This window comes from Trichosurus vulpecula, chromosome 4 (genome assembly GCF_011100635.1).
Source record: "Trichosurus vulpecula isolate mTriVul1 chromosome 4, mTriVul1.pri, whole genome shotgun sequence".
Classification (NCBI taxonomy): Eukaryota; Metazoa; Chordata; class Mammalia; order Diprotodontia; family Phalangeridae; genus Trichosurus; species Trichosurus vulpecula.
The window spans coordinates 60,921,820-60,948,662 of NC_050576.1; the positions used below are offsets into that span (position 1 = coordinate 60,921,820).

General features: G+C 42.5%; 1 protein-coding gene across 2 annotated transcripts in view; it reads left to right on the forward strand.

Annotated features, from left to right (window-relative positions):
• RCSD1 (RCSD domain containing 1) overlaps positions 1–24,909 on the forward strand; it is an 88,830-nt gene extending 63,921 nt beyond the window's left edge. The window contains exons 2-7 of one of the 2 annotated variants that reach the window (XM_036757474.1): positions 4,218–4,325; positions 5,585–5,674; positions 11,094–11,165; positions 13,972–14,175; positions 16,297–17,139; positions 23,083–24,909. In XM_036757474.1, coding sequence (XP_036613369.1) covers positions 4,218–4,325; positions 5,585–5,674; positions 11,094–11,165; positions 13,972–14,175; positions 16,297–17,139; positions 23,083–23,115 — 1,350 coding nt within the window. In that variant the 3' untranslated portion in view covers positions 23,116–24,909. The remainder of the gene's footprint in view (positions 1–4,217; positions 4,326–5,584; positions 5,675–11,093; positions 11,166–13,971; positions 14,176–16,296; positions 17,140–23,082) is intronic. The other variant, XM_036757475.1, reaches the window with a different exon arrangement.
• Positions 24,910–26,843: the final 1,934 nt, after the last annotated feature.

Genomic DNA, 26,843 nt, shown 5'->3' on the forward strand with positions numbered 1-26,843 from the left:
GCTAAGTGACTAAACAACGAGGTCTCCTCTGGCTCTGAAATTCTGGGAGTCTGTGATTCCTTTCTCTGCCACTTAGCGAGTTATCATGTAAGTTATTTCACTCACTTAACTTCTCTGAGACTCATCATATCTGTGGAATGAGGGGTTGGTCACTAACATCGTTTCCGAGTCTTATGGTCTACGATTCTCCAATATCTAGAGATCTCTTCCTCTAATCTGTCATCCTCCATGTCCTGTCTTTGTAGCTGTAGTGACTTCCACAGGTCCCATGGTTCTCTCTCTCCTTCCCATCTAGCCACCCACCAACGTCAGCTTCAAAGAAGGGGAAGTGGGGGAGGAGCTTTGGATTCTCTTACAGAATATATTTTTAGCTGAATGAGCCTTCCCAAGCTACTAATGATTGGCGCCTTTGAGGCAGAGGTAAATGCATTGCCAGCACTATGTGAGTAATAATAGAAGGAGGCTAGCAGATCTAGTAGACAGGCAAGGAGTCAGAGAGATGGACAGACTGATCTGTCTAGTGCCCTAGCCAGGGGGAAGCTCAACTAAGCATACCCTCCTCACTCCATCAATTCCCCTTCTTGTTCTGAGAGGATAGGATATTAATCTCTGGATTTCCTAATTTGGTGTGTGAGGATATTTAAACAGGTGTTGTGCTTAGACCCAGAGGCAGCTGCACTAATAGGGGTTTGAAATATCCTTGGCTTGACTACCTGGGCAAACCGATCTCTTCTAGCTCTATGAATGTTAGACAACCTCCTGCTTTGTCATGTAGTGGGACTTGGAGTCTGGTTGAAATTCCTGCTTTTCTATCTACTAGTCTCAATAATCATATCTGTAAAATGGGACTAGCACCACCTACACATCCACTTCACTGGATTGTTATGAGGTATGAATGCTATTAGTTTATAGTTCTATTGTGAAGGATGGCTTTTATTTTTTGTTTTTGAATTTTGATACAAATCCCAGAATTTCAGAGCAGAAAGGAACCTCCGTGACCATCAAGTCCAACTGGAACCTGACAAAAGAATTCCCATTTCAGCACATTTGGCAAGTGGTCATCTAGCCTTTGATTAAAACCTCCAATGAGGCAGAACCTAAGGCCTTCCTTTGGGAGAGAGGGCGTAAGTGAGGCAGCTTGCAGAGTGGGTAAGAAAGTCCATTAATGGAGCAACATTTAAAGGAGTGATGGGGAAGAGGAATAGGGGAGATTGATGGGTTCTCCTAGCTATGAAGGGGCAGAGTAGCAGAGCTAAGGAAGTTGTTTCCCTCATTTGACATCCCATAGTATCTGTTGTTTGAATTATATGTTTTGGTATTTAATCATGTTGGGGCAGCTAGGTAGTGCAGTGGATAGGGCTGGACCTCGAATCAGGAAGATTCCTCTTTCTAAGTCCAGATCTGCCCACAGATACTTACTAGCTGTGTGACTCTGGGCAAGCTATTTAATCCTGTTTGCCTCAGTTTCCTCATCTGTAAAATGGGCTGTAGAAGGAAATGGTAAACTACTTTAGTATCTCTACCAAGAAAACCCCAAATGGGATCAGAAGAGTCAGACACAACTGAATAACAACACTTAATCATGTATTGCTTTACATACTTCTAGAACAGTTTTAAGATAGATATATCTGATCTCCTCAACGAGATCTTAAGCTCCTGGAAGGATGGACCATAGCTTTCACAAGTCTCCATCTTCTGTCACCGAGGCACAGTACTAATTATGCTGGTGATGTTAAGTAAGTAAGAAATTAATTAAGTTGAATTTGGGGGGAATTTGTGACTAGAAGAGAAAAAACAACTGATGTATCTTACTAGGGCATCTCTTTCTCAGCCAGGACCAGGATTCTATAAGATGGGGAATGATTAACTCTATTGACTTTAAGAAACATTTACAGATGTAGTATTTAAAATGTCAACCAAGTCCTAGGAGATGACTAGGTGCATGAATCTTTTCATTGCAGATTGGAAAGGCTGACATTAGGCCATTAATTAGCATTCTAATTTGGTCCAGTTATTTCTCCAGTTCCAAACTCACTTAATTGTATTATCATGGAGTCCATGCTTTTCCATCTTGTTTGTAAGGAAATTGTGTCTTTGTAATTTCTCCGATGTGCAAAGCTCATCACCGTCATCATCACAGAAGCTATCTCAGGAGTGGCCATTTAACAGACATGGAGGCAGCCCAGTACTTGGGAATGAGTTATGGATTTGGAATCAGAGAATCTGGGTCCAAATTCTGGCTCCACTACATACTACCTTGGTCATCTTGGATAATCATAATTATAATAGCTTAATATTCATATATCACTCTAAGGTTGGCAAAGCATTTTAAAGATACAGTCTCAATTCTCACAACAGCCCTGAATGGCAGGTGTTATCATTATCACCCATCTTACAGATAAAAAACTAAGGCAACAGAGGTTAAGTGACTTGCCAAGGATCATACAGTTAGGAAATATCTGAGGCTAGATTTGAATTCAGGTCTTCCCAGTTCAAAGTCCACTGCATCGCTTAGGACCACAAAGAAAAGATGGGATTAGTTCAATGTGACTTGTTCTTAATGAACCCTTCCATACTGGCTTATATTGATCATCCTTTACAGGTCATCTAGTCCAGCCCCTTCATTTTACAGATGAGGAGCCCGAGACCTAGAAAGGTTAAGCAATTTGCTGACAGTCACAAGAGGAGTCAATGGTATGGTAGCATAGTTCTAGGGCGAAACATCTAAAAATAGCCTCTTTGATGATTGAAGAATAGGACCATAATTTCCTCAATAAATAGTTGTGGCCCATGTTGATGAGAGACAGAGAGGGAAAGAAAAGTTCTATGTAAGATACACAGAGAAGAAAGGCCTATGGAATTATAGCCCATAGATCAAACGGAGGTTAGTAGGAAAAGGAGCAAGTCCTAATTTTAGGAGTAATAGTCATAACATACCCTTAGAGAATGCTTTAAGCCTTGCAAAGCAAGTAACATTTGATATTCACAAACAACCCAGTGAGGTAAGGACAATTACTGCCTCCATTTTACATATGAGGAAACTCAGGTTCTGAAAGGTTGATTTATCAGGGGTCACAAAGCTAATCAGCATCAGAAGCAGGATTTGATCCCAGGTCTTCCTGACTCCAAGTCAAGGTGTGCACTCAGTGGAGAGTGATTAGTAGTAGTAAACCACTGCCTCTCAAAAATTAGCCTGCGAATTACCTGAGTGGATTCTGTTTGCCATTCTCATTCTGTATATTTTTTATCATGAGTGTCATTGAGGACCATTTCTCTCTTTTTAAAGATTATATTTGTTTTATTTTAAAATTGTTTACCTTTTTTCTGTTTAAATTATTATCTTTTATATATTGTTTTCTTGGTTTTGCTTACTTCACTTTTCGTCAGTTCATAGAAGTCTTCAGATTCTTCTCCGAATTCTTCATAATCATCATTTAAAATAACGTGGCAATATTCCATTATATTCGTCAGCATAGTTTTTTACTTCCACTCAGTGGATATCTACCTTGTTACTTTTTCTTTTTTTGCCACAAAAAAATGCTGCTATGAATATTTTATAAGGTCCTTGAGGGCAGAGACTGTCTTTTGCCTCTTTTTGTATCCCCAGTGCTTAGTACAGTGCCTGGCACATAGTAGGCACTTAATAAACATTTATTGATTATCTATCAATTGATGTCTAAGATTCTCCTACCTGTCTTTGGAATATATGCCTAGCACTGGGATCTCTGTGCTAAAAAATAAAATATGGACATTTTGGTCCCTCCCCCCTTTTTTTTCAGCATAATTCTGAAGTCCTTTCCAGAATTTTTGGACCAAGTTTAGTGAGCATTTCTGAGCACCTGGCCTATTACTTTATGTTGTTATGCATGTACTGTAGTTAATAGTTAATAGTAAATAATTCACATTTATTTCTCCTATTGTTGATTGATTTTAGCTTCAAACCCATTTTGGTGTACTTCCATTTTAAAAATGGAGTTCAGGGTAAATCTGTGGATAGTGACAGGGAGGTCGGTACGTCAGTCGTCACATACAGTACCTCTAAAACATTTTGAAAATGTTAACAAAATTCGTCAGTAATCTCCCCCCCAACTAAACTGTAAGAATCCTGAGGGTAGAGACCATGCTTTACATGCTATTGGTATCTCCCCCAGGACTGGGCACATAGTAAGAATGCAGTGCATACTTGATTAAGCTTTTGTTTCTTTTTAATTTCGTAGGAAAGACCGGCAGACACTAATGCCGGTGTCGACAACTCAGCATCCCCATCTGTGGCTCAGCTCGCAGGCCGATTCAGAGAACAGGCAGCAGCCGTCTCAGCTAAGGAGGTAAGTGAGGAGTAATTAATTTATAATTCGGAAATATGGCATCTTTGGTGGGAGAAGGAAGAGTCAAGGCCAGTGTGATCTAAGTAGGAGAGGAGGTGAAGAGGAGACGAGGAAGTCTCTGAGATGAGAAGAGAACCCAGGAAGGAGTTTAATCTGAATCCAAAGACTGTGGATGCATGTCTGGTGTGTGATCCTAGTGACCCTGTTGGGGAAGAGACATAGAAAATGTTGTGCAGACAGTGAATCACATATGTCTACTGGGGGAATGGAAAATTGGATTCGTTTTAAGGCAGAGTCATTTCTATCTTCATTCTCATCCTCAACATCAATTAATATTTACATAGTACTAACCAAAACCTCCCCCTTGTTCTCTCCAGAAGGGCCTTCTGTCTAGGAAATCTGGGGCTGGTAACCATGCTATGTAGGCCAAGCAGGAAGTGCAAGGGAAACAGCTGCTGAAGCACTGGGAATTTAGTGATGAGCAAAAGGCCAAAGAGAGGCTGCTTTATAGGAAGTTAGGGAGTCAGTGAAGCTCGAGAAAGGAAGTGATCTTAGAGAGAGGGAGAGACCAGTGGGTGTGAATAGGAGATTCAGCCTTTCTAGGGCTGAGCTTTTGAGATGGGATATGCCAACCCTGGAACAATTTGCGTTTAATTTACACTAGTTCATGATACTCTGCAATGGAAGAAATGGTAGGCTCACTATAGTCTGGGGGCTCATTGAAAGAATGGGGAACAGGGGCATGGAAGCTAAAAGACAGAAGGTTTGACACAAGACACATCAGTTTGTCACTGCTCTTGTATATTCCCATGTAGAAAATGGGTTGATAATTTCTAGCCCTGGTGGAGTTGTCATAAGGGTGATTGAAATGGTAATGACACAAGGAGCCAGCTATCACTTAGAAGGGGGTCACCTTCTGTATTTTCTTGAGCTGTTGTTAAAAATGGATGGATCTCAAGCGGAGGAAAAAGAGGGAATTCCATCAGCAGGAAAGTGACGAGAAAGAAGAGATGAAAGTTTAAAATGGCTAGATAGTTAAATAGGACTTTATATAGAAATATAAATCCTGGGAACTCCCAGGGATGCCTGATCCTCTGCCTCTCTCCCATCCTCTCTCAAGAGGAATCCTGCACTAGCTGAAGATATCCCTGGATACCCTATGGGATGGGTTTCCCTTCCTTCCTCTTCCTCTTTGTTACTTAACTAGCTCTCTCTCTCTCCCTTTTTCTCTCTTGTGTGTCTGTCGGCCCCCTCTCCAGCCACCAGCCAATAAACCAACAAGAAGGAAACCACCTTGCTCCCTTTCCCTGTTCCCCCCCAAGATAGAGATGGGCCAGAATGGTGAGGAGGTAAGTAAAGCTGATGGTACTTGAAAGTCACTCTGGAAGTGGAAGGATATTCTGCCCGAGGGACTGTCATCTACTTCTGTGTAAACAATACACAGGAGACCAGTGTGCATTCAGGGGCCATGGTCTTTAGCCCAGAAATGTCATTGTAACCCATACATAGTACAATAATTCATAGAAAGGAAACCTTTTCCCCCCAGAACTTCTCCTGAGTCCCTTCCTTTCTCCTCCCACCCTTCTATGCATCTTTTTTAGGAGTTTTGAAGGTGATGGGCTAGGAGTGGGAAAGGTGGAAAACAGACCCCTATATCACAAACTCTTCTGTTTAAATGCATTTCATGACACTGGGTCTATACAAGATGAAAACTGGCTGGTCTTAGCGAAGGGTGTATTGCATTAAGAGTTGAGACCTGGTTTCATCTCCGTTTTCACATCTTGAGTAGCATTGGGAAAAAACTTTCAGTCTTATACTGAAAAGAACACTTAAGAGAAAGCACTATATTAATACACAGTAGTAAATTGGTGTCAGAGGTTATAATCATAATAATAGAAATGCAAAGGCTCTGCTTGTATCTTTTGTTGTTTTTTTTTTTAAGACTGGCCATGGTTTTGAATAGCTGGAGGAATGCCAAGGATATAAATAACTGGCTACCAACATAATAAAGGCTCTGATATCATAGGGAGAGCTAATAATAGCTTTCAGCACTTACACACTCACCTGTTGTTATTTGTCTAGTGGTAGTTAATAGGAATGATTCTACCGTATCCAGGGAGACACAGGCAGCCCCTTAGATCTCCCCCGTGATGTTCCCACTAGGACCAAGCCCTAACTCATTCATCTGACCAGAAATGCCCCAAGCAAATAAAGTCAACACAGGAGTTCAGTTCTATAGGATCCTGCCTCTACCACCTAGCCTGAACCTTTGATTGGGATCAACCAGCTTACACTGGACTATAACTTGAGAGACCGGGATTTGAATTTTGTCTCTGACACTGTGTGACCGTGTCGTTCACTTGTTTCAGTCATGTCTGATTCTTTGTGACCCCAATGGGGTTTTCTTTGTTTTCTTCAGCTTATTTTACAGATGAGGAAACCAAGGCAAACAGGGTTAAGTGACTTGCCCAGGGTCACACAGACAGTGAGTGTCTGAGGTTAGACTTGAACTCAGAACTTCCTGACTCCAGGCCTGGTGCTCCATCCACTGCTTCACCTAGCTGTGAGATCTTAGGCAAGTGATTCACTTCTCATAGCCCCAGGAAGCTCTCAAGACTAAAAGCAGCAGAACAATTGTCGTTCTGCATTGGTGTCTTGTGAGCTTCCTTACTGGGAGTTCTCTATACCAATGATATTATAGGTATGAACCCCCAAAAAGGATTTTGAAAAATTAATAGTATAGATAGAATGAGAAAGCCTGGGGAGAGCATATTTGCAATAAGATTGCACCATTTTAGTGTGAACAAGCATTTATTAAGCATTTACCCTGTGCCAGGTACTGTGCTAAGTGCCAGAAATAGAAATACAAGCAAAAGGAAAGACAGTCCCTGGCCACAAGGAGCTTACATTCTAATGGGAGAAGATAGAAGGAACTGAAAAATCAAAAAGGGAGCAGGTAGGAAGAAGGTACTCTGAGAAGGCATAGAGGAAAAAGTCTATAGAGTAAAGAGTAAACCTTGGAGAGGAATGAAGACATGGCTAGCCTGAGCATTTTCTTTAAAATGGGGGTAGCAAGGGCAACCAGCCAATCAGAGGAAGAGACGAGAGGGACAGAGGGAACTTCTGGGGTGAGTAAGTATGATGGAGATAGTCTGGAGAGAAAAGACTGGAGCCTGGAGAGGGATGAAGAAAATCATCATCGTCATCATCATGGCTGACATTTATATAGTGTTTACTATATGATGGGCACTGTGCTAAGCACTTCATAATTACTATTTCATTTGGTCCTCACACCAACCCTGGGAAGGAGATACTGTCATTATTCCCACTTTAGAGAAGAGAAAACTGAGATAAACAGAGGTTAAATGACTTGCCCAGGGTCACACAGCTAGGAAGTGTATGAGGTTGGATTCGAACTCAGATATCCCTGACTCCAGCTCTTTATCCTGTGTGACACCTGACTGCCCCTAACTTGGCTATCAGTCCCACTTCCCAGCTATTATTAATGGAGTAGCCAAGGGCTCAGTGAGGCAGAGATGAAACTCTTGGATAGAAAGCCAAGTGGCTTGCTAAGGAAGTGTGTTCGACAACATGATAAAAAGTTCAGAGTCCAAGCCCAAAATCAGAAAAGGCATTTATCATTCTTTCTCATGAGAAAGGACGCCACCCAAACGGTAGAGGTCGGGGGCTCTTTAATTATGTTTTACATTTATTCAGTCTGAATAAACGAGTACTGCCCCTGAACAGAGTACAGGAGAGTACAAAGGACTCAGATGGACGCCAGTCCTTCTATAGACCCTTCCTTCAAATCTCGAGCCAGGCTCTTCATTGGCCTACGTCATGCCATCCTCAAATGGCTTGTTTAAGCATGCGTACAAGCCTCTGACCTTTCACCCCAGAGCTTTGATTAGAACTAGTTCTACCCAGTCACTTGACTTACATTCTGCTAAAGCTGAGGGGGAAGGGAGAGGAAGAAGAGTACTTTCAACTCTGTGGAAACAAAACTGCGCCACCCCCCTTCCCACCCCCCCCCTTACAGAAGGAACTCTTTTTCAACAGAAGGAAGGATATGTAGTTTAGGTTCCTTTGCCTAGCATCTTCAAGGACTTTGAAGTTCACATAAAAGTAAGCCAGACAAGCAGTTTTAAACAGGCAGTCTGGCAAAGCGAACCACCAAAGGGATTTGAACCCCCCACTCATTGCCTCTGGTAACAATTATCAATGCCAGAACTCTATGAAAGAAAGGACAGCAGAAGTGTGGGGATGAGCAGGGTTGGGCCAAGCCCTAACTTTGGAGTCAAAAGATCCAGGTTCATCACCTACGTCCTATACTCCCTGCCTGACTTTGGACAGGTTACTTAAACTCCCTGGGTCTCAGTTTCCTCATCTGTAAAAACAAAAGCATCCCACCAGGTGGCCTTTGAGGTTCTTTTGTATATAACCATTAGTTCTTATGAACTAAATACTTGAAGGCAGAGATCCTATGATGTCATGATCAGTCTGACAGGCTTCAGCAGAAATTCACTATCCTAACACCCACAAGCCCATGCAGCCGGCTAGCCCATCAGTAGAGAGAGGAAACTTGTTCTGGTCCTGGTTCTGACACCAGCTCCCTGGATGACTTAGGGCAAGTTGGCTCTTATCTCTTTTCAGTGACTTCCTCATCTGTCAAATAAAAGGATGAAGCTGGAGGCCTCTAAGGTCCAGTGATTTCTAAGAGGACTGGAGGTAGAGGAATTTCATATCATTCCTCTTGATGTGCTCTGTGTTCCAGACAAATTGCCTACTTTCTGTTCTCCAGATCTGAAGTGCCATCTCCGGCCTCTGCGCCTTTGAATAGGCTGTCTCCCTGTTCCTGAAATGCATTGTCTCCTCACCTTGGCCTGTTAGAATGCTTGGCTTCCTTCAGGGTTCAGGCCTTTCTGCCTTCAAGGCTGCCCTTGAGGTTAATTTTAACCAACTCTCACCTACAATTTCCTAAAGCAAGGCCTTTCTTGATTGCCCCAGCTGTTAGTGCCCTGTGAAATTAATTTGCATATGTTTGCATAACTGTGTGCATGAAGTATCCCCTTATTAGAATGTAAGCTCCTTGAGGTTATTTTGTTTTTGTTTTTGCATCTTCCATAATTAGTGCCCTGGTTTCTGTATAGCAAGTACTTTAATAAATACAGGTGGCAGGAAGGGAGGGAGGAAGGAAGGTAGAAATGAAGGGAAAAAAAGGAAAGAAGTCGGCAAGAAGAGAGGAAAGGAAGAAAGGGAAGAGGGAGAGAAGGAAGGAAGGGAGGGAGGGGAAGGTAGATAGGAAGGAAAAAAGGAAGGAAGGAGGCAAGAAGGGAGGAAAAGAAAGAAAGAGGAAGGGAAGAAAGGGAAGAAGGAAGGAAGGAAGGAAAGAAGGAAGGAGGGAGGAAAGAACGGAGGGAGAAGAGGGAGGAAGGAGCTCCCCTGCAGAAGTCAGTGACGTTGACGCGGTTGCTCCCGTTTCTTGGTGAGCAACACCGAACAGCCAAGCACTTCAAAGCGTTCTCAGGTTTCACCGTCCCAGGGACTAGCACAAAATGCTCTTATCAAGCTATTTCTCTCCTTGTTCTCTGTTCACAACCAGCAATGTCTTATAGCACGTGCCCCATGTTGAAAACCTTGTGAAAGAAAATGCTGCCATCTACTGCCAGCTTCTGGGCACCATTGCGCCTGCTTATCTTCAGTTTTAGTTCCTTTTTGATTTAATTCCATTCAACAGTGTTTTGTTTTGATTTTTTGTTGTTTTTGTTTTTGGTGTGTATGTGTGTGTGTTTTTTCTTAGTCCTTCCCTCACTGAGCAATGCTTATTGCAAGGCCACTGTGTATTGAAGACCAAAAGGGGGAAATAGAACCAGGGACATGCCATCTTCGGTTGCTTCTCTCCATTTATTCCATGGGTAGGCCTTCAGTGCCTTCTAAATAAGTACTGAAAACCAACCAGGCCCTAAGGAGATGGACAGAAAAGCACACTATTGAAAGAAGGAAAATCAGCATTCTTTTTGCATTTTTTGTATCCCCAACACTTAGCGCAATGCTTAGTATATAGTTAGTGCATACTAAGTTCTTGTTGACTTGACTAGGTAACCATTCGTGCTCAACAGAGAGGCTACAGAGCCTAGTAGAAAGAACTGTCTCTGGATCTGGAGTCAAGAGATGTGGTTTTGTAGCCCAGTTTGATACTGTCTAGACCTGTGATTTCATTAATTCAGCTCAACATCAGTTCCTTCTTTTGTTAAATGAGGACCAAAAATACACACACACACACACACACACACACACACACACACACACACACGCACAATGTTTTAGAGCGTGGAATTGTCTATAGGATGTCATTGGCTGACTTCACCGAGGTGTTAAAAGTATATCTTCCCAAAATGTGATTTGTTAAGGGTGGGGTTCGGTGATGTATCCACAGAGACTCTCTACCTCACCCTTCTTAATCATTGTCTAGTTAACCCACCTTTTTGAAAAATAAGGACTAAGACCCAGAGTTTCGTTTTCCTCCAAGCAGAAGTGTCTTCTCAACTAGAAGGGCCTTCTCTAATTTTCAGACCCAGGTGGTCTCACTAGAGATGAGGACACTGAACGCCTGTCTACTTGAGGCCGGTAGTCTTCTGAAACAAAGCAATCAAAACAGCAGCACTTTTCTCTCCTTCTTATTTTCCCCTCTGCCTTGTGGGTTACATCCAGAAGCGATTCTCCCTGTCTTCATTCTCATAGTGTTCTTTTGGTCTATTTGATTTATAGAAACCATCACCCAATGCGGGCCACCCTCCCAAAATCAAGGTGAAAAACTCCCCTTTGATTGAGAAGCTACAGGTAAGTACGGTTTGCATTTGCTACTCTATTACCATCACCCAATGGTTGCTTTTTATTCTTCAGGTGGTGACTTCCTTCTTTGTCCCAATCCTTGTTGGGGGATGGTTTGCCTGTGGTACCTGTACAACCATCAGAGCTATAAGTAGCAATTTTTGTGCCAGGGCAGGCAGCACAATTCAGTGCTATTGGATGGGGTGGACGCTGAAAGGAGGCTATGAGACGAGTTCATGCCATGAGGGGAGAGAGGGTCAGTATCACAGTGGACTGGGCCTCAGAGTGCGTTGGGATTGAGGAGGTGCAATGGACTTGACCTTCTGGTATTTTAACCACTCATTGCTAATTAGGCGCTACCTCCTATACTGATAATGGATTCTCCCTTAAATGCAAGTCCTCACCACCACCCTCGTTATTGAGCTAGTGACTATTAACTAGTTGATGACTAAATTGTCCCCCCCCCCCCAGAGGAAGGAGCTTCTCCAGCCTGTGTTAATGGTGGTTAACACAAAATAATTGAGGGAGAGCTGTATGAAGGGATGCTAAACTTTAGAGTGACCTCTAACCATTCCATTCACAACGGCCTGCACCGTGAAGAAAGTTCTTTGGGAAAACCTTAAAGCACTATATAAAGGTGAACTACTATTAAGGAGATACAGAGAGACAAAGGCAGAAAGGAGAGAGAAAGGGAGAGAGCAAGACCAAGAGAGAGACAGACAGAAAGAAAGGAAGCAAGGAAGGAAGGAAGAGAGGGAGATAGACAAAGAGAGAGAGACAAGAAAAATAGAAAGAGAGAGATAGACACAGAGAGAGACAGAGACAAAGAAAGAAAGAGAGGGAAAGAAAGAGACAAAGAAAGAGAAACAGAGAGAAAGAGACAGAGAAAGATAGACACACAGAGAGAAAGGGAGAGAGAGACAAAGAGAGAGAAAGAGACAAAGAGAGCAATGAAGGAAGGAAGATAGGAAGGAAGGAAGATAGGAAGGAAGGAAAGAAGGAAGGAGAGGGAAAGGCATAAAAAAGAGAGACAAAGAGAAACAGAGACAAAGAAAGAGAAGGGGGTGGGAGGAGATAGAGAGGGAGCTGTCTCCAGGATGTGTCCAAATCAAAGCTGCTCGGTGGTTATTTAAGAATCATGGTGTACTATTTCTTCTAAGCTTTTTAGGGTAAACAAATGAAATCAAAGCCAAAACTCCACTGTGGAATCATGGAACCACACAAATCCATTGATAATAAGTTGAGCTGTTAATGGAGGAAACATTGGACTTGAAATCAACTAGACCCGAATTCTAATCTCAGTTCTGCTGCTACCAGCCTTTGCGAACATGAACAAATCCCTCCAATTCTCTGAGACTCCATTCTCATCTGCTAGGTTCTGAAGTGGGGATAGTAATATTTGCACTATTACCTCACAAGACTGAGGGAAATTTTTCTGGACGTGTTAAAGTACTATGTAATATTGGCTATTATAACACAGTGAGTGTTCTAAATGAAATAAATCAATTGTACAAACACAACAACATTTCTATGGTCTGATGTTAAAGGGAGGCAGAGTGGTGTAACGGAGAGAGAAGTCAGAAAGACTTAGGTTGGGGCCCCACCTCTCTGCCATATGGGCTTTGTGACCTTGGACAAATCCTTTAATCTCTCAGTACCCTAAGTAAGTCTCTGAAACTATGAGTTACAGACTAGTTGCTAGTCTGTGGAGAGGATTCAAAGAGTTCTCTGTATTAGTAAAATCATAATCCTGGTCAAAAAAGAAAGGTTAAAGGATGTTCAGCAAGATATACCACATGGGAGAATATGGTTAGTCCAAGGAACTTCTCTGCCACATAGTAGAGGAGTGGATGTTAAAAAAAAACTGACCTGAAATACTCGTAACAAATAATCCCCCCCTAACCCAACCTCCCAAGACTATAGGCACAGGGCTAGGGCTGGTGTGGGAGCATCAGTGCCCTCTCCCACCCTCACAGCCTCTCTTTTCCACACAGCCTTCAGATTCCAGATGCTCTTTTGTTATATTTTTCTTCCCTTTAATTATTTCTTTTTGTCTTCAAGGCTGTCCTCAAGGCTGCTTTTAATCAGTTATTACTTGTATAAAGGTTTCACCTGTCCAGGGATGGCTCTGACAGCTGCCACGCCCATACTTCTAATAATAATGATAAGCTAGCATTTATGAAGTGCCTTAAGGTTTGCAAAGCCCTTTATCTAGGTTATTTCACTTGACCCTCACAAACCCTGGATGGAGGTGCTATTATTATCCCCATTTTACAGACGAGGAAACTGAAGCTAAGGAAGGCAGCTAGGAAGTGTGTAAGGCAGGATTTGAATTCAAGTCTTCTTGATTCAAAGTGGATTATGCTGCAATCCACTCTGCTACCTCCCTGCCCCTTTAGAATGGGGAAAGATGAAGCAACTGTCACTGTCTAGGGAGAGGAAGAGGGTGACTATCTCTAAAGCTTCGAGGGCCCCTCACGCCCTAGTGGTATGTAGATGACAATCCCCGATTTGAGCCACTGACATTATAATTTAGTGTTTATTGGAAAAACAGCATTTGCCAGGTCCATGCTGCTGCCTCCTGGTACCTTGATGGGGTAGGATGCTCGTTGGCCGTGGCTAGTGTTCAGGGACATGGGTGAGAGGGAAAAAAAAATCACGGCAAATAGAGCATGAGAGAACCAATTTAATTCTTTGTCGGTAATATGAGAAACAGACATAGCCCTTGCTTGTAACCACTTCTGCCAGGTGATTGGCAGACGAAGAAAGAATCTCTCCCCACCCTACAATGAAATTCCTCATTTTCTTTCCACAGGCCAATTTAGCCTTTGATCCTGCTGCCCTGTTGCCAGGGGCTTCACCTAAAAGTCCTGGATTAAAGGCCATTGTGTCTCCATTTCATAGCCCACCTTCCACCCCCAGCAGTCCAAGTGTTAGATCCAGGTCCACTGAACCAGAGGAGGTGCCAGTCAGCTTTGACCAACCCCCTGAAGGCAGCCATCTACCTTGTTACAATAAGGTACGTCTCAAATCCAAAAGATTGCTTTGTAATCTGGGGAAAAGTAGCCATTTGGCCATCAGCTGGGGGATGGCTAAACCAGTTATGGCACATGAATACAAAGGAATCTTACTGTGCTTAGAAGAGAGGATGACTGTGAAGAATTTAGAAAAAGACTGGCAGACTTAGCTGAACTGATGTAAAGCAAAGCAAGTGCATTTCAGGAAAACAATATACACGATAACTACAGATGATTACAACAGTGAATGCATAAATGAAATTAGCGCTGGGTAATTATAGTGACCAGGTTGGATGCTGGAGAAGAGCTGAGAAAGATAAAGTTCTTTCCCTTCCTTGTAGATGTGGGGAACAACGCATGCAGACTATTGTGTATAGTCAGGCACGATTGATGTGTTGACTGGTTTTGCTGAATTGCTTTTTTTTTCTTTTTTGTCACAAGGGATGCCTCACTAGGAAGGGAAGAGGGGAGGGATTTATTTGGAAAGGAAGGTGATGTAAAAACAAAAGATATTAATGAAAAATAAGATTTTTAAAAGGGAGAAGTGAGCCTTTGGTTTAGCTTGAATTTGGACAGAAAGTCTGCAAGCTCTACTATTATCCAGAGAGAATTTGAACTTAGGAAAAAGCAACAACCATTTGGAGGTGCATGAGAAACCAATGTTATGACTAGCCATGGACTAGAAGTGAGAATATATTCGATCCTACCTGCTTACCTCATCCCTTCTCCTCCCTTATTTCCTTGGTTGTTGTCCTTTGTTCTTGAAGAGGACCAAAATGACATCACTATGTTAAAGCAAGTTACAATGAGTCCAACTGTGGCTGATCAAACCAATATGAGCTCAGAATGGTCTAACACAGGTCAGGCACAAATAGTTCAGGTGACCATTTGGGGTGGATTCTTTAAATTTGCGCATCTTGCATTTCTTTTGAGCTACTTCAATTCTGCTTTGCTAATAGAGCATGGCAGCTTCTCTGGTTAAGGCATGCTATTCTGGGTGACCCTGTGCCAATGTCTCCCATGTCACACAATCAATTCCGAAGTTCTTAAGAGAGACCTTGAGAGTAACCTTGTATTGCTTCTTCGGACCACCATTGTGAGCCCCTACCCTGTGTAAGTTCTCCATAAAATAGTCTTTTAGGCAAGTGTACCTTTGGTGTTTAAACATGTCCAGCCCATCAGAATTGCGCTCTCTGTAGTAAAGTTTGAATGTTTACTTCAATGTTTGAATGTTTACTTCCTTCCTTCTAAAGATTCTCTTGTACATACATTCCTTCGACTGCCAGAATGTAGTTGCACGATCTTCTCCCCTCCCCCCTCCCCCTATGATTTCCCCCCAAAAAAAGGAGTGAGGGGAGTTAAAACTGCCTCCAGCTATGTAAAGTGACATCCAAAACCAAAGATGATGGCTAATGTTCTGATGAATCTGTGCACACAGGATAGCCTCCCAGACTGCAGTTACTCAGGGTCATTTATGCAGGGACAGCTGTTTGATGAATCGTTCTAGTCTTCATTAAAGAGATAAATTCCACGTACTATTCACTGACCTTGACAGCAGTAGTGTTCTATATTTTGCCTTAAGAAAGCTCAATTTGGTGACATCTTGCCACATAAAATAGATAAAAATTGGAAAACAATCATTTCCTTTGCAAAAGGCTTTGCTATGGAATTTCTTGAAATAGAATAATAGCTTTAGAGATACAAGGGACCTTAGAGGTTATCTAGTCTACCTCTCCCCTGAATTTTACACTTAAGAAAACTGAGTCCAGAGAAGTTAAAGTCATTTATCTACAAGTTCAGAGAGGTTGGTTGCACAGGATAGAATCGAGGCCCTTTGATTCTACATTCATCCTTCTTTATACCACACCATGAAGTGTGAGCTTCTATTTCGGGCGTGGGGGGCGGGGGAAGGCAAGGCAATTGGGGTTAAGTAACTTGCCCAGGTCACACAGCTAGTAAATGTCTGAGGTTGGATTTGAATTCAGGTCCTCCTGACTCCAGGGCTGGTGCTCTATCCACCGGAGGAAGAAGGTGTGTCTAAGCTATTCTGACAGGGTGACAATGCCAAGGCCAAGACACCATCGGATGTCATAACACTTTTCTCTGTTGGTCTCATCTTGCAGGTGCGGACACGAGGGTCAATAAAGAGGAGACCTCCCTCCAGAAGATTCAGACGATCACAGTCAGACTGTGGGGTGGATCTGGGAGATTTGGGGGCAGCTGAATCATCTCAGGAGAATGGTGCCAAGGAAGAGGACAGTGATGAGGTGTTCACATCCAAGAACAAAGCCTTGGGGTCTCCCCTCTCTAGGGCAATGAGCAGAGAGATGAGGAGAGAGCTGGAGTCTGATGACAAACCTCTGCTAAGGAGGTCATGCAGTATGACCGAGAACCCAGGGGAAAGGAGCAGGGCCTTGGAAGAAGCCACATCATACAGGAATGCTGTGAAAAATAAAGAAGGGAAACAGCAGAGTACAGTGGAGGATGCTGAAGGAGAATCACACCAGAGAGCCACAGATAATCAAGAGGAAAAAAGAGAGAGCCCAAAGGAGGATAAAAAGGAGACATCTCCAGTGGATTCTGGAGGGGATAAAAAGGAAAAGACAAGTGAAGACCCTACTTTAGAGACAGAGGAAACATCTGAGAAAAGCACAGGAGATGAAGAGGAGAAACCTGGACAGAAGAACACAGGGGCTAAAGATGGGGAACCAAAACAGCGTACTGCCACAGGGACAAATGAGGAGAGGCCCCAAAACACCCCCAAAGAGAAGGCAGGAGAAAATACCACCGAGTCAGAAAAAGATAAAGAAGAGAATGAGCAAAAGGAGAGTATTTCTGAGAACATAGACAACCAAGAAAAAACACACAACCAAGAATGCAATGCTGGAACAGGGCATTCTCAGCCAGCAACAGATTCTGAGACCACCAGTGAAGCCCCAAATATGCAATCAACCTGCAGTGCAGAGGTAAATTGGTAGTATTGCTAGTTATCATATGCCTCCTTTATCGCATGCGTACTTCTTTACAAATTCATAAACTTTCCTCATTGTGAAATCACAAAGGTGCCAGCCTCTCTGGCCTTGTGCCTTGCTAGAGTGGGGAATGGGTCATTCTTCTCTGAGGGATGACAAGGACAAGATAAGATGGTATTTTTGCATTTGTTTCCTTATCTGTGTTGGTTATGGAATTTTTACTCACACAAAAGTGATTCCACCCCGGTGCCTGAAAAGTAACTGGTCCTCAGTAATTCCCTATTCCTGACACCTGCTGGCTAGGTCTACATTGTAAGGATGGAGCAGAGCCATCTTGTGATGGCTCTGCCCTAAGCTCACACACTTCTTTCTTTTAGCCACTCAGATACACCCAGCTACCACGAAGTACAGATGGATTTGCAGTTTGGGAAGCATTAGGAAAGAGTAAGAAGAAGCCCCAAAATTGAATCTAAAACCTAGGGCTGATGGGCAGCAGCATTTCTATGAGATTTCAGGTACAAGTGAAGGAGATGTTGGATGGAGCTGAAATGGGGTGGGTAGTGAGGGACACTTTCTAGGGAGATGTTGGATGGAGCTGAGGTGGGGAGGGCAGTGAAGGAAGGACGCTTGCAGTGAAGGAAGGACACTTTCTAGGGAGATGTTGGATGGAGCTGAGGTGGGGTGGGCAGTGAAGGAAAGGCAGTGAAGGAAGGACACTTTCTAGGGAGATGTTGGATGGAGCTGAGGTGGGGTGGGCAGTGAAGGAAAGGCAGTGAAGGACACTTTCTAGGGAGATGTTGGATGGAGCTGAGGTGGGATGGGCAGTGAAGGAAGGACACTTGCAGGGAAGGAAGGACACTTTCTAGGGAGATGTTGGATGGAGCTGAGGTGGGGTGGGCAGTGAAGGAAGGACACTTGCAGGGAAGGAAGGACACTTTCTAGGGAGATGTTGGATGGAGCTGAGGTGGGATGGGCAGTGAAGGAAAGGCAGCGAAGGACACTTTCTAGGGCTTCTCAAATTGTATCTGCTCTAACTGCCCTGAAGTCCAGCCACAGCACACGGGGAAAATGAGGGAAAAAGTCATTTAGTAAAATTCCTCTGCTCTCCACATGGCTATGAAGTCGAAGTGGTTATTTGAAACTTTAGTAAAGAATGTGATAGTCCTGCTGTCCTGCCCCAGTCAGGTCATAGCTATAGCACTATGTTCAGTTCCGGGTACCATAATTCGCAGGGGCAATAACAAATTGGAGAGTATCCAGAAGAGGGCAGCCAAGATGAAGGGACTACATCCATGCCATCCCAGTATTGGTTGAAGAAAACAGCCTGGAAATGAGAAAACATAGAGAAAATACACCCTCTGTCTTCAGGAATTTGAAGATCTGTCATGTAGAAAAAACCACCAGCTAGGTGACACAGTGGGTAGAGCACTGGGCTTGGAATCAGGAAGACCCATCTCCATGATATCAAATCCAGCCTCAGACACTAGCTGTGTGACTCTGGGCAATTCTTTAACCCTGTTTGCCTCAGTTTCCTCATCTGTAAAATGAACTGGAGAATGAAGTGGCAAATGACTCCAGTATCTTTGCCAAGAAAACCCCAAATAGGGTCATGAAGAATCAGACACAACTGAACAACAACATGTAGAGAAAAGACGGAAATTTTTCTGCTTAGCCCCAGTGGGCAGAACTAGTATCTACAGGTAGAAGTTATAGGTAGTCAGATTTTGGCTCAAAATTAGGGAAAACTTCCTAGCTATTAAAGCTCTCCAAACACTTTGCCTTCGGGAGTTGGGTAAGGGGGCAGAGTTTTAAGTTCCCATTATTGCAGCTCTTCAAGCAGAGGTTAGAGGTATTATGGATCAGAGAGATGCATGAATTCAGTTTGGATGGTCCTACATGACCTCTGAGATCCCTTCTAACTCTGACATTCTATAATATATGCTACGCTGAAATCATAGTTGACTCTTCAGTTAACTAAAGTAAGGGATGCTTGGATTTCTTAAGCACTCAGGATCAATTTGCAGTATAAGAGATTAGCTCAGAGATCTCTACAGCCCCTTTATGAGGCAAATATTTGAACAGTTGAGGGATGAGGGATATACAAGGGCAGCTGTGGATAGTAGATAGAAAATTGGCCTTGGACTCTGGAAAACTCAGGTTCAAGCTTGGGTCTGAATCATTCTATGTGACCCTGGACAAGTCAGAACTTCTCAGTTCCCTAAGTCTATAAATTGTAGAACAGGTGCCAATCTTTATCAAAAGGAGTTTTGGCACCTGGAGATCTCTATGAGGATGAAATCACAGATCCAGTCCAAGACTTACAGACTTGAGAAATTAAATAAGAATACCAGGCAGCATATGAGGCTGAAATAGGGGAATGAGACTATGAGTGACATAACAGGCCAGATCAGTCATAGTAGACTAAGGTGGTCAAGAAAACTTTCATGTGAGGTTTGATCTAAGCCCTGAAGAATGGTTCCTATTGGTTTTGGATTTTCATAGGCATTGTCTTAATTCTTTTCTCCTCCCTCACTTCTTCAGCAAGTGTCCAAGAAGATCCAACCTAGAGGCTCAGGAAGGAGATGGTGATTGACTAAACACGTTAGTAAATACCTCCATGGTTGAATGAATACAACAGTATGGACTTTAAGATAGATGAGAGATACCAGTCTGCATTGTGGTAGTATGTCTCCCAAGGCAGCTGGATGCTAGGACAGAGGCAGCGCCAGGGCATCCTGAGACTCATGTTGGACTCCTCAAAGATCCCCTGGGTGGCCATACATCTGTGTGATGCAAAGAGAAAGGAATTTGGAGTCAGGAAACCGGGGTTCAAATCCCAGTTATGCTGCTCATCTGCTGTGTGACTTTGTAAAAGTCACTGAATTGCTCTGGAACCCAGGTTCCTCATAGCAGAACATAACAGTCCCTTCTGACTCAAAATCTCCAATACAGGGGCACTAAGGCGAAATAATGAGGTTGGTTGAGATGGTCTTTGCTCATCTAAAGCCCTTCCTGGTTGCCTTAAGATCCCTCCCCTGTCCTCAAGACAGCTCAGCAACATGGTGGCACCTGATGGGACAATGGATAAAGAGCTGGGCCTGGAATCAGGGATACCTGACTTCAAATCTAGCCTTAGACGCTTACTAGCTATGTGAGCCTGGACAAATCACTAAACCTGCCTGCCTCAATTTTCTCATTGCAAAATGGGGATAATAAAAGTACTTACCTCCATTTGAATTGGGCTTAAAAAGTTGGATAAACATACATACAAGAAAAGAGAGAAATAAGGGGCATTTCAGTGACCAAAGATATGGAACTGTGAGAATGCCAAGTATGACCAGAATGCAAAGAATAGTCTAGTATGGTCAAAATATAGTGTACATAAATGGGGGTGACATGAGTTCCTTCTCAATTCAATACAACAAACATTTAAGTGTTAGAGGAATTTTTTTTTGTAGTTTCATGTACAATCATCTTTTTGTTGTTCTATATTATGGAAATGCTTGTTTTATTCCATAAATTTAAAAGAGAGAAGAGAAGAGAAGAGGGTCCAAGGATGACCCTTGGGAAAGATCTACATTAAGTGATTGTGAGAAGATAAGAAGTCAGTGAAGGGGAGAGGTAAGGATTAGGTAGAAGAGAAAGGAGGAGATAATATATAGCAAAAAGGAGAGATCAACAGATCAAAGAAGAATGAGAACAAAAAAAAGGTCATTGGATTTATGAATGAATGAATGAATGAATGAGAAATGAGAGATGATGTTTGGAGGAATTACTGTGGGAAATGAGATTGGAATTGGCCTTTGGGTTTACAACTCTGAGAAGTTGCCTTCATGCTGCCTTCACTCCCAGCCTCCAGTAATTGGTCTGCCTCTTAAGTAAAAAATTTTGCATTTTTGGTAGGCTCTAATTTTCAGGAAGTCTTTAATTTCAGGCTCAATTTGTCTCATAATGTCCACTCATAACTCTTAACTTCATCCTGTAAGGCCAAACAGAATAAGTCCAATGGAGCTTCCATCTAGTAGCCCTTTAAATGTTAGGAGACTACTACCCCCAACCCCCTCAAAGTCCTGCACATTTTTTCTTCTAGATTCCATTCAACCCATCCTCTTGTGGATTTGTATGACTCTGCCATCTTGGTTACCCTCCTTGGTCAATTATATAGTTTGTCACTATTCTCCATCTCAGTATCCACAGGCTAGTCAATCATCAGACAATTGAGGGGTTGGAATCTATGCCCTCTGTGGTTCCTTCCAGCTCAAAATCTATTACCCATAATCCCACAGAGGTTGATAAAGTCATAGAAGGGTTGACACACTCAGCCAATGCATCCCTAGTGACTGTCTGGTTTCCAAAGCTTAGAAAGGAATCCACCTTGGTTCCAAACTCAAGAAACTGGACACCAGGTAGTCTTGAGTACTGGAGTCCAAGTACAGACAGGGCCAGGGAAATGTGTGCTGGATACACCAATAAGCCACTGATGCATGTATGACTTGGTTTAACCATTCCACGATGTACTATAATCGCAATCACATAAATGAAAAGATCACTAAAAGGAAGCTATTTTCTGGGTAATTTTCATAATCAGTTTTGGTTTGGGAACAAAAAGATACTGGAGCATATGTCCCTCCTACAATTCAGACACAAGAGGTGAAGAGTGCAGAATGCTGCCTCATTTCTCAGATGTGGCCACTCAGAATTTCTTAATCTGGTTTCTTAGAGAGTCCAGGAAGAATCTCCCTGAGTAGTGGCTCCAAAAACTAGTGGTCAAATAAAGTGAGTAACCAACCAGAAGGGAAAATAAATATATTAGCATGGAAAGGAAGGTGGCTCTGTAGGGGCAGCTTCAGACTGTAGAGTCCCAGCCTCGGCTTATGCAGATTTTTGGGTCTGCTTCCAGTAAACAGCCAATTAGCAGCATTCTTTGGCATTTAACTGAACTTTACATTCTGTGATAAAAGAAAATATAAGTCCTTAGGTTCCTGCAATGGAAGGCTCAGTAGTTTGTTGTGTTGCTTGCTTAGACAGGTTACTTGTTTAATGCTTACATCCTGGTTCTTGCAGGTGGTCAGCCAGAAAGTAGCCCCCACCACCATCACCAAAGAACAAAGTTGCCATGTCGGCCTCACAATATGTTTCTAAAAGGATGCCTTTCCTTCCTCCTCAGAAGCATCTCACATGCACTAGGTGCAAAGGATAATGCTAGGCACTAGATATTCAAAGACAAAGATGAGGACTCCCTGTCTTACATTCTACTATTGCGATAGGTATTTAAGTAACATTCTACTGTTGCTATAGGTATTTAAGTAAATCTTAATAATAAATTAATTTCAAGAGGCAGAAAGTACTAACAACTGGAAGGGACCTAGGTATATCTTGGAGGAAGCAAGGGATTCTAAGAGGCAGGAGTGAGGAAAAAATACATTCCAGGCATGGGTCGCAGCCTGTGTAAAGACCTAGAGGTGGGAGAGAGAATTTTATATATGAGAAATAGCTAGTAGTCCAGACATATCAGAGAATCACAGATTCTTAAAGAATCACAGAAATGTTGAAATATAGCATAGGTAAGACCTGTTGGGCCTTTCAACAGACTTCATGTCAGTCATTCATGGACAAGCTGACTAAATTCAAAGAAATTCATCACCAGTAAACAAGGTGATGCATTTTTTTGGTCATAGCATTGGTTAAAGACAAAAAGAGACAATATTCACAATAATAATACCAGGAGTCATTGAATGTAGTTGTGCCTTATCACCGTACCAGACTAAGGCAAAAATCAAAATAACATAAAAAAGCAAAATGGCACCATATTGTGGAGAGAGCCACAAACAGAAAGCAAGGGAACTTGGACTTTATGTTCTAGGAGAATCATATAAGTATTGTCAAGATTTCCCCAGTCCCTTTTTCCTAATTCATTCTTTTCTCATCTTTCTCCAGGATGGTACCATAGTACAGGATACTAAAATGTAAAAAAAAAAAAAAAAAAAGAGCTCTATTGTCCACCCTTGATGAAGTTGCTGGAGTCATCTCGCTGGAAGTAGCAGCAACAGCACCTGCCAGGAATGGAGACACTCCATTAGGAGCTCATGGGATATCAGGAATGCCAAAGATATAGAATCAGCCTAAAATCAGAGAGGATCACTGTTGCCTCATGGCTTCTAGGCTGTAATGTTCTTTAGAGGGGTGGGAAGAGAGGATCCCAGTGTAAAAGGCTTTTCACCAACAGAAATTTGGTGTGGGATGTTCCTCAACAGACTTTGTAGAAGAAACCTATTCAAAACCTCTCACCACCAAACCTGGAGTCAACCCAGTCTGGATTTTAGGGGACTGCCTATTCAAGCAATTGAGCTCTAAATGAACACTTTTTTGAGTCATTTCTTGATGTAGTTCATCAGACGTGCCTATGTCTGAGTTGTAACCTTTGTAATTCTCTGAAATTCTTACAGTTTTCATATACAAGTAAAAACAAATTTAGGGATAGGTGGGGATGAAATACAGGAAAAAGAATGTTTTAGTGTGAATAATAATGTGAATCTTTCAAAATCATAAAAGACACAGTCTTTCTTTAAAAAAAAAAATCAGAACTTTTGAGACAAACTCTCAGCTTACCCACTTTTGAGATGGCCGAGCAGTTTTTCAAGGACTAAACTCTAGATGGGCTAAGTGTTGAAACATTTGTTTCAACCTATACCATATTTAGTCCATGAGCCTGAGCTTGCTTTCCCTTTTGGAAACGGTCTTCCTAGCTTATGACTACCAGAGCAACCTAGCTACACCCCCTTTCTGCCATGTTCTGAGGAGGTAGGCTCTCCAACAGAAAAGCAGGATGTCCTCAGCACCAGATGGGAAATCGGAAGATGTGGACCTCATTCCTGTCTCCTTTTCTCCCTCTTCCTTCCCCTCCCTCCCTCTAACTCAGTGTGTGGCCAAGTCAAATCCTTTGTTCCTCTGTTTCCTCAGCCACAAAGGAAAAACAAAACCTGCCCTCTACCAGCATGACATCTTAAGGTGAGGATAAGTGTTGCTGTTCCAGATATTGCCAAGTAAATGCTTTGTGGTCTTCCGTACACATGTACTATATGAAGGTAATCATTTTTATTAGCTGTTTGGAAATGCCATCAAGGCCACTATTTCAAATTGAACTTCTTGAAGCAGTAAGTGAGGGATACTCTGTCATGGAGAAGTGTCATTCCCCAGAATGTATTTCTACAGGGTATATCTTTGCATTAACAGGGGATTGTATGAGGCAGAGAGACTGACTTCTTACTTCAAATACAAGGCTAAAGGACATTGGCCAGAAGAAATCTGCACTTTGCAGAGCTGCTCCTGGGTCTGACTTGAGTTTTGGGGCCTCCCAAAGTGCTAATTCAGTGGAATCTTGACTCTGTGGGGTTCACACTGGAAGTCTTCGGATATTAGAAAATGACCTTCCAGCCTGAAGGGTCGGAGGTTGCTCCCCATCCATTGATTTTTCTCTTCCTAGTCAATCTTCTCTCTGATTTCTGGAAAGAGTTAGCATTGGGCTAACATTGTTTTTTAAAAATAACCTTGTCGTTAAAAAAGCAGTGGGTCAGCTAGGATGTGTTCTGACCCAGCCTGTCTTAGGGTGTGCACAACTGTATTACTGCATATACACACATGTGCTTAAGAGTTCAGACACATGTGCATATGTATGAGTGTGTGTGATGGAAGGGGAAGATTTATCCTATTCCTTTCCCCAAAATGAAATGGAAGGAAAAGAGAAGAAATAAAAAATATGGAGATAAAAAGAAAACTGTGCTTTCCTTCTGAGAATTGCAAATTAAGATGGGGAATGGGGAATGGAGATAATAAAGTAACAGGAACCTGAAACCAAAAAATTAGCTAGATGTCAGAGACACAGAGATTGGATTTCTACTTATTCCCCAGTTGTATCTTTCCCACTGTTCCTCCATTGATAAATGCTAACAGCTGAGGCAGATACATTTTATTCCTTCATTTGACAAGTATTTATTGATGGACACCTATGTGCAGGGCATTTCAGCTTCATGATTCTACTAAACTATAAAGTCTGCATCCTTCAGTGGAAAGAGCCCCAACTTTTGAGTCCAAGTATCTGAGTTCAAATCCTACCACAGATATTTACTATCTTTGTGACTTTGGGTAAGTTTCCTCCACTGGAAATGAGGGTGGTTAGGCTAAGTAGCCTATGAGGTCCCTTGCAGCTCTAGCTCTATGATCTCCGTAATCATATGGAGGGATGTTGGGAAAAGTGCTGAATTTTCATTTGAGAAAGAACTGAGTTTATATCCTGTCTCCAATACTTCCTCTGTGACTACAAGCAAGTGACTTGACCTCTCTGAGACTCTGTTTCCCCATCTGTAAAACAGGCATAATAATAACTTTAGTGCTTATTTCATAGGGTTGTTATGGGTCTTAAATGAAACCATTTAGGTAAACATGTCACAAACCTTTGGGGGCTGCTATGTGGTACCATACCAAATAGAGTACCTGGTGTGAAGTCAGGAAGATTCATCTTTGTGATTTCAAATCTGACTTCAGACACTAGCTGTGTGACCCTGGGCAGGTCACTTAACCCCGTTTGCCTCAATTTTCACATCTGTAAAATGTGCTGGAGAAGGAAATGGCAAATTATCTCAGTATCTTTGCCAAGAAAACCCCAATAGTGTCATGAATGACTGAACAACTGAAATTGTACATTAGAATCCAAGCAGGCCATATATTGACTCAGAAAACCACATATGTTTTATTGTATTTTTATTTATTTTGTGAAATACTTACCACTTACATTTTAATCTGGTTCAGAAAGTACTCTGGAGTGTTATGGGCTGCATGGAGCCAGTTGGCTGAGTGACTAACACCTACGGATGTAGCAGATAGAGTACTAGCCCTGGGTTCAGGAAGACCTGTGTTCAGATCTTACCTCAGGTACTTATCGACTGTATGATTCTGGGTAAGTTACTTAACTCCTTTGTGGAGCAGTTTCCTCATCTGTGAGAGGAAGGGTTTGGATTGCAGGGGATTCTGGCTTTAAATCTGTGATCTTACAATCTTTGTTGCTAAACTTAGTGGCCTTTTCTTAACTCTCGTTGATCTTGACCTTTCTATAGCATTTTGAGGTGATCTCATTTGCTTCCGTGGGTTTAATTATCATTTCTAAACTGATGACTCCCAAATTTCTATATCCAGCCCCAATCCTGGTCCTGCATCTGCACTTGTCAGCTGGACAGCTCCATCTGGGGCAAGAGTGCTTAACCTGAGTGTCCATGAACTTGGAAGGGGGAAAAAACTCATCTTTCTTTTCACCAACTTTTGGGTTTCTGTTGTAAATCCTATGGATGTTTTTATGCCTTCAAAAGAGTATGCTCAGCAATGGGCCGTAGGCTTTGCCAGACTGCCCAGGGATCCACGGCACAAAACAAGTTAAGAAGCACCGTTCTCCAGAACCTTTAAAGTCATTGTGCTCCAAAGAGAACTTGATAGCTTTCTATCCTTGAAGCCAGCCTTCCTCCCGACTTCCTGATTTCTTTTGACCGTCCTCCTAATCACCCAAGTTTGATTCAATTTGGATTCTTCTTTTTCCCCTCATACTCACTCACTTCCTAAGTTCCACCAAATCTCTCTCTACAACAGTTCTGGCATTTGTCATTTTCTTTATATTTCTGTGGTTCCTGTCTAGTTCAGGACCTGATCATTGA